The sequence below is a fragment of the Dipodomys spectabilis genome, unplaced genomic scaffold (assembly GCF_019054845.1).
Source record: "Dipodomys spectabilis isolate Male_0828 unplaced genomic scaffold, ASM1905484v1 ptg000023l, whole genome shotgun sequence".
Lineage (NCBI taxonomy): Eukaryota > Metazoa > Chordata > Mammalia > Rodentia > Heteromyidae > Dipodomys > Dipodomys spectabilis.
In genome coordinates, this window is record NW_024870700.1 from 5283466 (window position 1) to 5299294 (window position 15829).

General features: G+C 48.2%; 1 protein-coding gene across 2 annotated transcripts in view; it reads right to left on the reverse strand.

The window, feature by feature from the left end:
• The window catches only part of Slc37a2 (solute carrier family 37 member 2), a 40127-nt gene extending 25082 nt beyond the window's left edge, over positions 1-15045 (reverse strand). For both annotated transcript variants that reach the window (XM_042674850.1, XM_042674849.1), the window contains exon 1: positions 14920-15045. In XM_042674850.1, coding sequence (XP_042530784.1) covers positions 14920-14978 — 59 coding nt within the window. In that variant the 5' untranslated portion in view covers positions 14979-15045. The remainder of the gene's footprint in view (positions 1-14919) is intronic.
• Between the last annotated feature and the right edge of the window lie 784 nt (positions 15046-15829).

The following is a 15829-nucleotide window of genomic DNA, read 5'->3' on the forward strand; positions in this document are numbered from 1 at the left end:
TGCAAACCCCCTCCCCCATGGTTTATTGCCAGGAGTTGTTATCTATAAGAGAAAACAGCAGGGCCTTAGGAAGCAAAGCTGGTTGTGTTCACTCATCATCTTTCCAGTAGACCAGCCGCTGGGGTCGTGAGAGGATGCAGTCATGGCCCGTGGAGCATTCCTGTCACCCGGTGGACACTTACAAATGGCCGCTGATGCTCTTTCTGATTGGCTGGAGTAAAGGCAGCCTTTTGCTGCTCTATTTTAAAAACCAAGACTGGACCCAACCTTGACTGGACCAGCAGAGTTCCCTTCAACTCACCTGAAAGGTAGAGATTTGGGGATACCCTCTACTCCCCACCAACCCACGGTATATTACCCGGGCCCGCGGGGACACTGCTAGCGCGCTGGCCGTGCCTGAAGCACGTGGAGGTCTATGTGGAGTCTGCCATGATAAAGGGAAGTGGCTCAGGGGCCACCCCATGGCGCCCTCACGGAGCAGACGAGAGGATGAGGACGGGTCCACGCCAGCACCCTGCCCTCCTCTCAGGGCTGCCCCCGAGAGATCTCAACCTCCCACAGAACCTGACTCCCACCTGGACCGGCGGCTCACGCTTGCAATCCCACCCAGGAGGCCGAGATCTGAGGATCACAGTTCAGAGCCAGCCCAAGCAGCGAAGTCTGTGAGCTTCTCATCTCCATTTGCCCACGAGAAAACTGGAAGCGGGGCTGTGGCTCAAAGTGGTAGAGCGCTCAAGGCTAGTGCTCAGGGACAGCGCCAGGCTGTGAGTTCCAGCCCCATGACCCATTAAAACAAAAACAGAACAGAAAAACAGCTAACTCTGCCAAGATTCGCAGGAGAACGTGATTCCTGGGGCTCTGTGGTGTGGTACAGGACTCCAGAGGATGGAAGGATGAGTTCAAAGTCAGTCACACCACCGCTGGGACTGGGGCTCTTAGGGGCCGGGTCTCTTCCTGCTCCAGTGTTGCACTTGGTCAGGTGTTCGGAGAAGGCGCAGGTGCCATTGTTCACTGGGGACGCAGGGCCGGTGAAGGACTGAGCTCACATCGCCCTGAGCTGGGCAGCTATGGGTTTCACTTCTCCTCTCCCAAGTCCGTCCCTCGTGAATTGAGAGGCCCCAGTGAGGAGCAGGGTACAAAATGTGTAGAGCCCCTGAGCGTGCGCACGCACGGGGCTGGGCCTGGCAAGCAGGCCAGGGGCCAAGGGACACCAGGGGCATGGTGCTTGTGGTTCCAGGTGGGGCCAGATGCCCCATGACCCTCCAAGTCTTTTGTTAGTGAGAGGAGGCACCTCTTAAGAGTCCTACCCCCCCCCACACCCAGATACTGGTTACTGAATAACCAGATGAGATAGTGAGCGGACCTGGCTATCTCTTAGCTAGGAGCTGACAGTTCTTACTCTTTGGAAGGAACCCGGTAGTAGCCTCGTTGACCTTGTTAAGACTTTGCACTAAGAATGCTGCTGAGGTAGGGACAGGGAACAGTGTGTGCTAAATTAGCAGTAGATTAACAACAACAACAACAACAACAACAACAACGTCTCCCCCTCTCCCAGGGCCTGTCAATACCACCAGAAAACAAGAACCACACAGCAGAGGGACTCTGGCCTTGTAAGAAGTGGACACAGAGCTTTCCCTGATGCCCCGCATCATCCCTCTTCTTGGCTTGGCCAGCTGCTGACTGCGGCTGCAGGTGACTTTGGCACTTCCATTATGGAAATGAACCTGCTGACCTATGCTGGGGTTAGCAGAGGTTTTTTTAATTGTTTTTTTTTTTTTTTTTCTGAGACAAGGTCTCATCATATAATACAGGCTGACCTTGTACTTGTAATTCTCCTACTTCAGCCTCCCAAGTGCCAGGATTACAAGTGTGATCTACCACATGTGGCTCTTGGGGGGTAGTAGATCTGAAAAGGGAAAGAGGTTTGGGCACAATAAGGACCAAAGCAGCCAATGGCTCCAGTACCATCATCCCTGCCATCCTGGCTTGCGTGGAGGGAGGAGGGGGGGTCACAGGGGAAATATCCCAGTGGAGAAAGGGTTTCCAGGAACAGCTATCGCTCAGGCAGGAGTGCTGAGCCATGTCTTCAGAGGACAAGACAGGGCAGAGGCAGGCCAGGTGTGGGAAGGCCTCTCAGGACAGAAGGCACAAACTTCTGGGACAGGAAATCCTGTGTTTGTTGATCCTCTTCATCTAGCTGGCTGAGAGAAATCAAGTTGACTCAGAGCTCAGACCCAAGCCGCTTCTTAGAGAAGCTACCAGACCACGGTGGTCTGGTAGCCACAGGAACCCAGAACTTTCTAGATGAATTTCACAGCTAAGATGATGGTCTTTTTATTCTGATAGAGGAAAATATAGATCCTTTTGCTCTGAGAAGAAAGCTGTGTAGGGAACCCTGCGTGCTCTGACCGATGACTCAACATGGCCTTGTATTACATCATGAGGGTTTTCTTAGGCAACCAGGATGACGATGGAAGACTTAGTTCTTAGGCTTCAGAAGAAGCTGTTCAGCAGGTGTACGCCCCGCTGTCTCTGAAAGAAGGCATGTTGGGAGCGCGGTGAGCACAGCAGAGCTGTGATCCTGTCCAGGGAGCTACGAGGATGGCCTTCTGGAGGCCTAGCCCGGCTCCAGCCTCCACTGCTCCCCAGCACGGAGGACCCAGAGGCCAGCGGTGATTCCTCCAAACTCTCCCCTTGGTGTCTTATCTCCAGTTCCATTCATCCTTGGAGATTGTCTGGTTTGGGCCTCGATATTCTGAGGGTACAGCTTGGCTGGAGAAAGATGGCTTCAAGCAACCATGCAGACAATTGTAAACCCCTTGCTGCCCCCCTAGACTGGTCCAGGCAGCCTGAATCAGGCGGCCCCACCCAAGCCACACAGATGAGGGGAAAGAGGAAGCAGCTGCCCGGGAGAGGAAGTACAGGAGCCACAGTCATGAGGGGGTGGGGGCAGGGACCTGCGTGGTCACATGCGCAGTGCAGGGTGTGAGAGAATGTGCAGCTCTGGGCCCTTTTGGCTTTAGCTGGATGTTAAAGTAGGGAGAAATGGTGAAGAGAGAAGAACGCCTCCCAGACGCCTGAAATCTCAGAAGGCTGAGATCTGAGGATCAAGCTTCTGAAGCCAGTCTGGGCAGGAAAGTCCCAGAGACTTTTATCTCCAATAAACTATTCAGAAAAAGCTGGCAAGTTGGGTGGGGTTCAAATGGTAGAGTACTAGACTTGAGCCAAAGAAGTTCAGGGACAGTGCCCAGGCCCCGAGTTCAAGCCCCACGCCTGATTAAAAAAAAATAAAAGAAAAAGAAACATTCCCTACTTTCCATGCAGAAAATAGGAGTTGACTGAATGGCAGTTCCTGTCTGTAACTGCTGTACTGTGTGTGTGTGTGTGTGTGTGCGTGTGTGTACACTTGAACTCAGGGTCTCATGCTCTCACTAGGCTTTTGCATCCAGGACAAGCCCCCCGTGACTTGAGCCATGAGCTTCAGATGGCAGCCTCCTGAGTAGCTAGGATTACAGGCATGAGCTACCAGCTGCTTTTACACTTTTTGAACAGGGTGAACACAGGTGGCAAAGTCATCTAGCAACTCCTAATCCTGAGACCTCAGTTTTGGGTGGATGAGATGGGTGAGGTCCACCCAAAATACAGGTAACCTTCAGGACTTCCTTCTGCCACACAAGCCTTTCTTTCTTTGTTTTTACCCAGCCAAGACAAGCTCCCAGCATTTTCCATTTCAAAGGAGGAGGCCATTTAGACAGCTTCCTAGATCTCCTAAACTTACAAGTTTAACTTTTACCGGGAGGTGCCCTGGGAGGGGAGCTCATCGGCTGTCAGTTTGCTTCCTGATTTTGACTTCTGACTTTTTGACAGTTGTTGAATGGTAATTTCCAGGTCTTTCTACCCTGCTTAATCCTGCCCTGCCCCAGCTTTCCTTCTGTCAGGAGAATGTTCATCATTGCTCATCTTCAGCAGCTTTCTGCTGTCCTTACCAAGTATGTCTGCAGGAATTGGGAGAACTAGAGAAAGCTTAGTAAGGCTGCACTCAGGGCTGGCATGGAACAGGGAAAAAGACATCAGACTTAACCGAAAGAGGCTGAGTTTTCATTTTTGGTTCTGTTTCTTACTCGGGTAACTTGTTTAGCCTAAGGCTCCAGGGTTTTCTGTTCTGTTTTGTTTTTTAGTGGTGGTGGTAGTGGTGGTGGTGGTGGTGGTGGTGGTGTGTGTGTGTGTGTTGCTGGTACTGAGTCTTGAACTCATTTGACTTTTTTGCTCAAGGCTGGCCCTGCTCCACTTGAACCACACTTCCATTTTTTTTTTGCTGGTTAGATGTAAGCGTGTCACAGACTCCCCCCCCCCCTTCCTCCCTCCCCCCTCCCCCCGTTAGCTCTGAACCTCCTTCTTTAGCTCTCAGCCTCCTAACTCAGATTACAGGCCTGAGGTACCAGCACTCAGCCTGGGCTTCTTTGAATGACAGAATAAACAATGGTACAAGATTGTAATTGGATTAACAGACGTCGTGGTGTGTATTTCAGTGTCTTTCTGCTTCAGCCAACTCCAGGGGACAGAACCATTTGTCAGCCTTATTCAGTCCCGGTGGGAAGATCAGGGTGTGGGGAAGCTGAGGCAGTGTGGGAGTTCTCGGCTCCAGTCCTTCTCCCCGTCCGTCCGATCTGCGCCCCTCCACACCCATTCCTGCTTATCCAGCCGCTGTGTCACCCTGCTCCCTCCTCCCACGGGCTGCTCTTCTCTACCTCCTGAGTCCAGCCCCACACCCCAAGGCCCCAGGAAATACACTCAGTCCCATAAGCAGCAGCCGCAGTTATCTTTCTGGAAAGTTGCCTGTGTTACCAGCTGCCACCAGACATGGCCCATTCGGATCTTGGCACAGAAGGATTTAATTGGAAAGGGCCAGGGACCTTTCAGGTGCTCGGTGCTTCTGAAATGCCATGGCAGCTGCCTGCCCCGCATCCTGACAGGAGGAGGAGTAAGCTGCGCCGGGTAGAAACCTGGCAGAGCTGTGGACAGAGCTTGGGTGGTGCTGTCTCTGCACCTGCTGCCAGCGTCCCCAGCCTCTGCCCACTAGACAGAGGCCATCCACAGACAAAGACTCCAGGTCCACCATTTCCTCCCTATGGTCCAGCAGATGCTGAACAGGCTACAAAGCTTCTCTGTGCCTCATTTTACCTCTGTGATCCATGGGGAAAAACTAACTTGCAGTTCTAGAAAAACTACAAATTGCTAAGTGCAGGTGGCTCCCACCTGTTATCCTAACTACCGAGGAGACTGAGATCCGAGGATCGAAGTTCAAAACCAGCCTGGGCAGGAAAAGTCTGTGAGACTCTCATTTCCAATTAACCACCAAAAAGCCCTAAAGGGAGCTGTGGCTCAAGTGGTAGAGCACCAGCCTTGAATGGGGGAAAAAAAACCTAAGGGACAGTACCCAGGCCCTGAGTTCACAAAAACAACACAAATAACAATAACAAAAATGACAAATTAACCATTTCCACTGGGGATGGAATCCCTTCCACCACAGAAATTTATCAGCACTTAGTAAATACCAAGTATGTTGAATGCTAGGCTAAGAACCTTTTGTTTTCTTTTCTTTCTTTTTTTTTTTTTTTTGCCAGTCCTGGGGCTTGAACTCAGGGCCTGGACACTGTCCCTCAGCTTCTTTTGCTCAAGGTTAGCACTCTACCACTTGAACCACAGTGCCACTTCCAGCTTTTTCTGTTTATATGGTACCGAAGAGTCAAACCCAGGGCTTCATGCATGCTAGACAAGCACTCTACCACTAAGCCACCTTCCCAGCCCAGTACTTTTAATTTCCTCCGTTCCTTCCTTCCTCCCTCTCTTCCTTCTTTCCTCCCTTCCACCCCCTTTTTTTTTTTGGGTCCGGTCGTGGGGCCTGAACTCTGGGCTTGGGCGCTGTCCCTCAGCTCTTCAGCTCAAGGCTAGCACTCTTACCACTTGAGCCACAGTGCCACTTCCGGCTTTTTTTTTTCTGCTTATGTGGTGTTGAGGAATCGAACCCAGGGCCTTGAGCATGCAAGGCAAGCGCTCTACCACTGAGCCAACTTCCCAGCCCTTAAAAGATTGAGACTTTTTTTTTTTGTCGGTCGTGGGGCTTGAACTCTGGGCCTGGGCGCTGTCCTTCAGCTCTTCAGCTCAAGGCGAGCACTCTACCACTTGAGCTACAGCACCACTTCCCCACCCCCTTTTTGTAAACTAGGATTTGAACTCAAAGCCTTTTGTTTGCTAAGTGGGTATTCTACCACATGAGCTAGTCCACTAGCCCCTAAGTAGTTTCTCATTTAACTGAAATTCTCTGATACAGGTAATCATTTCCCTTATGTAGCTAACCAGAAATGGACTCTCAGAGTGATTAATTTGAGGCCAGTTTCCCCCAGCACACACTCTCATGAGGACAATGGGATGTGATGGCCAACCATGAGCTTAGGAACTGCGCTGCTCTGACCCAAACGCTACCTCCATCATCCAGCAGCTACCTGATGCTGGACAGGCCCTGGGTCCCATTCTTACCTTTACTGCAAGCTAACCTGCAGTTCTATAGAGATTACAAATTAACAATACCTGAGTCACAATAGTAGGAAACTGAATAATAGTACTCTGTGTGCTCACTATAAGCTGGGCTCCTATCTACACGAACTATTAACCTCATTTACATTTTACCCAGGTAGGCATTATTGTTGATCCCCATTTTATACACCAAGGGTCCAAAGCCCAAAGCCAGTTGACTTTCCAGCCTGTTCCCCTGATCCCAGGCTGCTGTTTGCATGCTCTCTTTGGGGACACGCAAAAGCAGGTAAGTTCATTTCTCATTTTATTCGGGCTGTGAGTTTTTATACTATTTGTCTCCACCCTAATCGACATTTTGTTTAGCCTAGGAAATTCTAATAGGATTAAGCTTCACCTAATATTATATAATAATGTAGCTGATAATGAGATTATCGCTAATAATGCTCGTAAAAGCCAGCATTTATCGAGTACTTCCTGAATACCAGGAAATTTACACCTACTTAATCTCTAATACTTCATGTGTCAGACATGCTCCATGAGGCAGCTTTTCTTCAAAACCAATTCACCCGACCTTGAAGAGACATAGCTCATAGGAAAGGTCACCCTTAAACCCTTTAATACATATGCTTGTGCCTCCTAAAATTGCTGACTTGGTCTGCATTGTGGCTACGTGGTAGAGGGCTTGCTCAGTATGTGTGAGGCCCTGGGTTTGGTTCCATCCCCACCATAGCTAAATAAATACAAATTGCTGACCGGGCCCATACGAGTGCTACTTGCACACGTATGCATGCGCAGATACACACACACACACACACACACACACACACACACACACACATACACACCTGCCTTCTCCAGCTTCACCCTTTGTTTTGAGAAGGTGAGATCAGGTCTTCATTGTCTCTACAGGCCTCAAAATTCAGCACAGTAAGAGCCACAATCCAAACCCTTCCTTGGGAGGGAGGGGCGAGAAGATCCATGGAGGAACCCTGCCCACGTTCAGAACCAGCACATGGATCCTCAGGAACCACCTGCTGACTGATAAGGAAACTGAGTCTCCACAGTGTTCACTACTGACAGCACACACTGGTGGAAAAATTCCAGTCCGGTGCTGTGTTGAGTTTTGGAGACGCTGGATGGAGAGCACAGTAATGGAATTTACACTTTGCAAGAAGTGTGTAAATTGTTGTCTGTAGCTATAGAAAGCTGTGTGTGACAGATTGTTTACAACAACGATCCACCTTCTCTATGCTTCATTTGATCTGAAATGTACGTAACTTTGGTTAAGTTAAAATTAAGAGCCAGGCACTGACGATTCACATCTATAATCCTAGCCACTCCAGAGGCTGAGATTTGAGGATCAAAGTTCAAAGTCAACCTGGGCAGATGAGGCTGAGACTCTTATTGCCAACCAAGTAGCAAAAATCTGCAAGTGGAGGTATGTCTCAGGTGGTAGAGTGTCAATCTTGAGTAAAAAAAACTTAGCAAGAGTACAAGGCCCTGAGTTCAAGCTCCAATACTAGAACACACACACACACACATACACACACACACACACGACAGAGTTGGAGCTGTTACCTCAGTGGTACGGCACTTGCCCAGCATGTGCAAGGCCTGAATTTCAATCCTTAGCTCTATAAATAAAATATACTATATATGAATGAGACCCTACTAGGATGAATAGAGGCTGAGAGGTGCAATTATGATGAAGTAGTAATGAGGTGTGTTTTTGTTAAAAGGGGAAAAGAGAAGCTTTTTTCTAAATGACTAAGAATTCCAGAATAAGATGGAGGGCAGCAAAACACAAGATCTGAGTGGCAGGTTTATAAAATAGGGGTTGGTTTGATCTGGATTATAGTACGTACAAATAAAGGATCTCAAATGAAACTGTGAAGTGTGTTAAAATGGTGTTGAAGCTGGCTCGGTTTTGATGAGTGTGTTCATATTCTTAAAAACAGGGTCCCTGCAAATCAAGATTTGTTCTTTCACCCTTTAGAAGGCGAGGTGCTGCTGGGCACTGGTGGCTTGCGCCTGTAATCCTAGCTACTCAGGTGGTGGATCAAGTTTAAAGCCAGTCCAGAAAAGGAAAGTCTGTGAGATTCCATCTCTAAAATAAACAGCAAAAAGAACTGGAAGAGTGGCTCAGGTAGTAGAGCACCAGCTTTGTAAATATGAGGTGCTGAGTTTAAACCCACCTTAAGTTTATCGTGTGTGTGTGTGTGTGTGTGTGTGTGTGTGTGTGTGTGTGTGTGTGTGTGTGTGTGAGAGAGAGAGAGAGAGAGAGAGAGAGAGAGCAAGAGAGAGAGCGTGTGCGCATGTTTTGCTGGTCTTGGAGCTTGAACTCAAGGCCTGAGTCCTGTCCCCGAGATTTTTTTTTTGTCTGTTGTAGGACTTGAACTCGTGCTGTCCTTGAGCTCTTTTGTTCAAGGCCAGCACTCTACCACTTTCAGCCACAGCTCCACTTCCAGTTTTCTGGTGGCTAATTGGAGATAGTCTCACGGATTATCCTGCATAGGCTGGCTTCTAACTGTGATCCTTAGATCTCAGCATCCCGAGTAGCTAGGATTACAGGCATGAGCCATTGGCTCTGGCCCTGAGCTTCTTTATCTCAAGGATAGCACTCTACCACTTGAGCCACAGCTCTACTTCCAGCATTTTCTGAGTAGTTTATTGGAGATAAGAGTCTCATGGACTTTCCTGCCTGATCTGGCTTCAAATTGCAATCCTCAGATCTCAGCCTCCTGAGTAACTAGGATTATAGACATGAGCCACAGGCACCTGGATGATATGTACGTTTTTTTAGACAATTATTTTATTTTTGAATTACTATACATTTGTAGTATACGAGTATCTCATTGTGATATTTCCATACCTGAATATAGGTGATGTTATTATTGAACAAGCATAGAATTGTGAAATTGGAAGAGACAGCTTTAAGTTTAAATACATACTATTTACATAAATATTTCAGGAAATTCAGAATATTGCTACTTTATTAAAAGCTCAGATTTCTGAATGCCTTCTCTATCCACATTGCTTTCTTTTTTTGGGGGGGGGTGGGGTCCGGTCAGCTCAAGGCTAGCGCTCTACCACTTGAGCCACAGCGCCACTTCCGGCTTTTTTTTTCTTTTTGCTTATGTGGTGCTGAGGAATCGAACCCAGGGCCTCATGCATGCAAGGCAAGCGCTCTACCACTGAGCCACCTTCCCAGCCCACACATTGCTTCTTTTTTGAACTCAAGGTTTCATGATAGCTGCACAGGTGCTCACTGCTTGAGTAGGAGACTGTATGTCCACAGTGTGTCTGTTGATCTGCATTCTGACAGGGCTTTGATGACAACATAGAGAGGTATTAGTCATGGTTTCAGTTACAACTAAAATGTTTACCTGAGCCAGTGCCAGGGGATCACATCTATAATCCTAGCAGTTCAGGAGGCTGAGATCTGGAGATTTCATTCAAAGCCAGCCTGGGCAGGAAATTCTATGAGACTCCTATCTCCCATTAACCACCAGGAAACTGGACGTGACCCTGTGGCTCAGGTGGTAGAGCGCTAGCTAGCCTTGAGCAGAAGAGCTCAGGGACAGCGCTCAGGCTCTGATTTCAAGCTCTAAACGGACAAAATATGGTATGCAGCTTTTTTAACTTAAATCCAACATCTTCCAGTCCAGACCATTGTTTTCACCTGTGAGTGTGAAATATTAGCGTTTTATTTAAACTCAGATGTTTAAGGTTTATTCAAAACTTACTAAATCTCTTTAGTTGACTTTTTGAATATTATGGAAATTTTGTCTCAGAATTTGGTTATAGCTTAAGCTTTTTTTCTCTAAAAATTATGTTCATCCATTTTTGATGTACTACTCATTGTCTTCTTTGAAATTAGACATATACTATGCTTCTAAGATACTGTCTAAATGTTGTCACTGACTTCATGTTATAGTATAGGAGTGAACAAATCTCATCATAACTTTTATAATGCCAGTACCTGAATTTGAGCTCAGAGCCTGGGCACTGTCCCTGGGCGTTTATGCTCAAGGCTAGCATTCTACTATTGGAGCCACTGCTCAAATTCTAGCTTTTTGTGTGGGGGGGGGGAGGGGGGAGGCTGAGAAGGGAGGTGAAGGGTAAACAAAGGAGGAGGCTGCAATGCTTGGTAAGAAATGTACGCATTATCCTGCCCATGTAATTGTAACCCCTCTGTACAGTATGTTCACAAATAAAATAAAATTAAATTAAAAAAAATAAAAATAAAATAAAAAATTCTAGCTTTTTGGTGATTAGAATAAGAGTCTCATAGATTTTCTAAACCATAGTCCCCGTATCTCAGCCTCCTGAGTAACTAGGATTATAGGCATGAGCCTCCCACTAGCCCCTAGAGACAGCATTCATTTTTAAATTAATAAGTAGTAAGTTAACCAGAAACTCTTATATGTTCCCCCCACAGATTGTGTCAGCCATAGGCCAACATGTTTTATTGTTAATCATCTCAGCAAAGCATTGCACCAAGCATTTACTCTTGGGCACAGGGTTCTAATGGTATCACCTGATCAACTTGAAGAACACAGGGATTGAGTTAGGAGTTTCTAGCACTCTAGTCAAGAGGAGATGGGTTTCAGAGACTGCTAACCCTAGATTCAGCCACTCAGCACCACTGATTAAATGAACTGGTAGTAGATGACTGTCCTTTTTGTTTGAAATAGTTCTAGTGTTCCACTTTCAGGGTATCAACACAAAGAAGACTTTTCTCTTTCTTCTGAGGTGATCCACACAGCAATTTAGTAAACTGCACTTTTGTGATGGTTCAGGGCCTTGACTCAAGACCTTCAGCTCTCCCTCAGCTTTTCTTCTCAAGGCTGATGCTCTACTACTTGAGCCTCACCTCTACTTCTAGCTTTTTGCTGGTTACTTGATTTTTAGAGTCTCATGGAGTTTTCTGCCTGGGCTTTATTTGAACCCTGATCCTCAGATCTCAGATTACAGTCATGAAACACCAGTGCCCAGCAGAAGTGAAAAACTTTCATTGGGTCTTCTCGATTTTCATGGTAGTATGCTATTTGCAAAGGTTCCATCCCTCCACTTTTTTTGGTAAACCAGGACATATTTGGAAAAGTTATATAACCAAGAACTTACATGAAGTATTGTGTTAGACAAGGATGCCCATTTATCCAGATGTAACCAGCTCCTTTAAGGAACTAGGCTTCACTGGACAGAGCCAATACTAATAAAACACTCCCAAGAAAAGTGGCTTACTGGCTTCTCAGCCTTACAGGCACAGGAAGGTCACTCATTTTTGGCTGGCCCAGGAGCCTTAGCTTTGGGAGACTCTGCAGAAAAAGGAATTTGTCTAAATTTATAGGTATAGCAAGTCAAACCTAGTGAAGATGGCTTCTTGGTATGGCTTCTTGGTATGGCTTCCTGATCTCACAATAAACAATAAAATGAAATGTTGTTTTTAAAGCCTAAGATTCCATATGAAAACTTCAGGCAAAGTTAGCATGGCCAGTCTGTTAATTACCATTTTCACTGTGCTTACGTAAATCATAAGATCAAATCTAATGAGATTAGCTTTATATAATGCTTAAAAAATAATAATTTCCCTCCCCCATGGTATAACCCCTGCTTTCACTGTATTTGATGTCGGCATACTTTGTAGAGGGGAAGGGAAAAAACAAATCATTTAAACAGGGATTCAGGTGGACCCATTGTAACAATGAGATGTACAAGTCGTTATGTTGAAAAAGAACTTTACAACTTTGGTGGGGGGTGGGGAGGAGGATGGAGGGAGGGACCGAGGAGGATGGGAAGGGATGGGAAGGGGAAACAAAGGAAGAGGCTACAATGCTTGATAAGAAATGTACTCATTATCTTGCCCATGTAATTGTAACCCCTCCGTACAGTATTTTCACAATAAAAAAAATAAATAAATAAAAAATAATCTCTAAAATAGATTGCTTTTGATCTTCAAGGGAGTCTTTAGAGAAAAAGAAAAGACTGTGTATTGTCTAGAGGACACCCCTCCAAGTTTTTTGAATCTAGCATTTCACGTATCCTGATTCTAGCTTTTCATGACCTTGAGCTACTTCACAATTCTTTGAAGTGGTAGCTAAGTGATAAGTCATGTAAAATATGTCTATAAGTGCTATTTGCAATCGTTTTCCAGCCTAGCTTGTGGGAAAAACAGTGTGGCTTTACAATTCCTGAACTTTAAATGTGTATTTCTTTTGGATTATGTTTTTTAATTGTGATAAAAGATACATGACAAAATATATCACTAGTCTTGAGCACAAAGTGCTCAGGGACGGCACTCAGGCCCTGAGTTCAAGCCTCATGACAGACAAAAGAAAAGAAAGAAAAGAAACTGTAAAATATGAAGATGGAGGTCCAGGCCGGCTAAGGCATAGATGACAGCTCTCAAAAATAACTAAAGCAAAAAGGGTTGAGGATGTAGATCAAGTGGTTGAGTGCTTGCCTGGCAAGCACTAAAACCCTGAGTCCTATAAATAAATAAAGAAATTTATTTATACATTTATTATTATCAATTTATCAATGTTATTTTAAGTGTGCTCAGAGGCATTAAACACATTTGCATTGTTGTGCATTTGTCCTCACCATCTATCTCCGCAACTATAAGCTGAAATGTCCTGGATTTTTGAAAAATTGGTTATTAGCCAGGTGCCAGTGGCCCACACCTGTAATGCTAGCTACTTAGGAAGTTGAGATCTGAGGATCACGGTTCAAAGTCAGCCTGCGCAGGAAAGTCCCTGAGACTCTTACCTCCAATTAATGACCAGAAAACCAGAAGTGGTGCTGTGGCTCAAAGTGGTAGAGTGCTGGCCTTGAGCAGAAAAGCTCAGGGACAGCACTTAGGCCATGAGTTTAAGCCCCAAGACCAACAAAGAAATAAAGTATTATTATTATAAAGGTGATGTTTTGAGGGGTTAGAGTTATGTAAGTTAGGTGAACAGTACCTTTCTTTTTGGAAAATGTTGCCCCTTCCATTGTACTCCTCTGGTTTTTGGATCCTCTTTTTGATCTGACGCTAACCCCTTCTAGTCCTTCACAATGAGTGAAATACAGTTTTTCATGGTACCAGGGCTTGAACTCAGGGGCCTCATACACATTCAGCTTGTTTCCTCCCAGCTGATGCTCTAGCATTTGAGCCATACCTCCAGACTGGTTTTGTGTTGGTTAATTGGAGATAGAATCTTGGAGACTTTTCTACCTGGGCTGGCTTCAAATCTCCATGGACTTCTGGGTCTTAGCCTCCCAAGTTGCTGGGATTACAGGTGCGAGCTATTGGCACCTGACTGTTAAAATACAAATCTTCCAACACTTTTATTTTCATATTCTGATGAGACATGATTTTATCTCTGAAAAAATAAAAATCTTTTTAACCATTCCAAATTCTGGCACCAAGTTAGTAACTAAATGAGTGAAGTGGGAAATGAAGAGCAATGTCACTAATACACTTAGCCTAAAGTCACCAAATGCCCTGATTTGTCCAGGAACCAAGAGCGCTGAGAAAGAATTGTTTCCTTTGGGTGGGTGGGGGGGCACTGTTTGAACTCAGGGCCTTCGGCTCACTCGTGCATTATACTATTTGAGCCATGTCTTCAGCCTGGAGACTTTAAGACAAACGGACCACAGCAATAGCACCTGCCCCATCTAAACAAGACTCCCACACGGTTACATCATACATCGTGTGTGTGTGTGTGTGTGTGTGTGTGTGTGTGTGTGTATGTGTGTGTATGTGTGTGTGTGTGTGTGTGTGTGTGTCCAGCCCCTCCTCAGGAGAAGCCAGGCATGGAGCTATTTTTAATTACTTGTAAATAATGGCAACGACTTATTGCAAACCCACGGGCAGCCCATGTAAACCACACTGCCCTGAGAAAGAGTGGCTGAAACCTTTCCACCCACCCCAACCCCCACGGGAGGACAGCTGCTGTGAAGGCGGGCTCGTCGGTTTCGGGGGTGCCCACCCGTCTGTGAAGCCGCTGAGGCTCTCCCCATCGCCCACGAACTGGACCCCCCCCCCAGGCCCACTGAGCTCCGAGCCCCCCAACAGATCAAACAAACCAGAAGCCACCACTCCTCCAGCGCCCGCGGCCGGGCTCGCCTCCCCAGCCAGACGGCTCAGGTGCGGGGGGCGGGGGGGGGGATCAGAAAGCCGAGGGGGGACCCCGTTGTGCGCACGGATGTCTGGGGGTGAGGATGCCGGAGGCGTGGGGGCTCTAGCACCGGGGGGTGGCGGGGAGGGGGACGTGGAATTGGGGTCTGTGCTGCCAGAGCCCCGCGGGCGCGCGCGGCCCAGTCCGCTCCCCCAGGCCGCCCCGCCGTCCGTCCGTCCGTCTGTCCGTCCGTCCGCGCGCCCCGCCCGGCTCTGCTCACCAGCTGTCCCTGGAGAAGGCGCGCAGGAACCAGATGCCCGGAGCCAAGGAGGAGCGCATCTTGCCCGGCGGGTGCCCGCGGCTGGCGTCCCCGGCGCCGGCGTGTGTGTCGGGGCGGGCGGCCGGCGGCCGGGTTTAAATGCCCCGCCGGGCCGGCCCGCCCCGGCCGGCAGCCCGCAGCCCGAGCCCCCGCCCCCCGCCCCCGCCGCGCCGTGGGCCGGGCCGGAGCCGCGGGCCAGCCCCGGGCCGCGCGGCCAGCGCCGGCGGGCCCTTCTGGGGCGCCCCCGGCTGCCAGGCACATGGTTTATTTTGCGGGAGGGGGAACCGAAAATAGCAGCTCCGGTTGTCAGCAGCCCCGGGCTGCCGTCCCTGCGCGGCTGGCCCGCGGTGCCCCCTGGCCGGCCGGGCCGGGCCGCCCGGGCTCGCACCGAGGCCCCGTCTCACCATCTCAGCGAGGGCGCCCTCGGGGAGCCCCTCTCTCCAGGCTTCGGGCCTGCCCCCCTCGAGGTCTCCGGGATCGCTTGCTGAGCCGGCAGGGAGCCCCCCACACCACCCACCCCTCTCCCCCGCCGCGGGCTCCCCTGCTCTGGCTTTCTGGAGGGAGAAAGCCAAGCAGCCCCGAGCTGCTACGGGGCAGGGACTAATGTGCTCATGGAAGTGACTGGCTCTGGCGTGAACATTTCAAGGCATTTTCTACCTATAAAAAGCAGTTATGGGGCGGGGGGTGGGGGTGTAGCTCAATGGTAGAGTATTTGCTTCATGTATTAGGCCCCAGGTTGAGGAAAACAAAGTTTTGTGAGAGCCTTGTGAACTCCAGAGGGTGGCAAGGGAATGTGCCCATGAAAAGTAAACTTAACAGAATATAAAATGGGAATGTGTCAGCCCTAACTCCTAGGAGTGTCCAGGTCTGC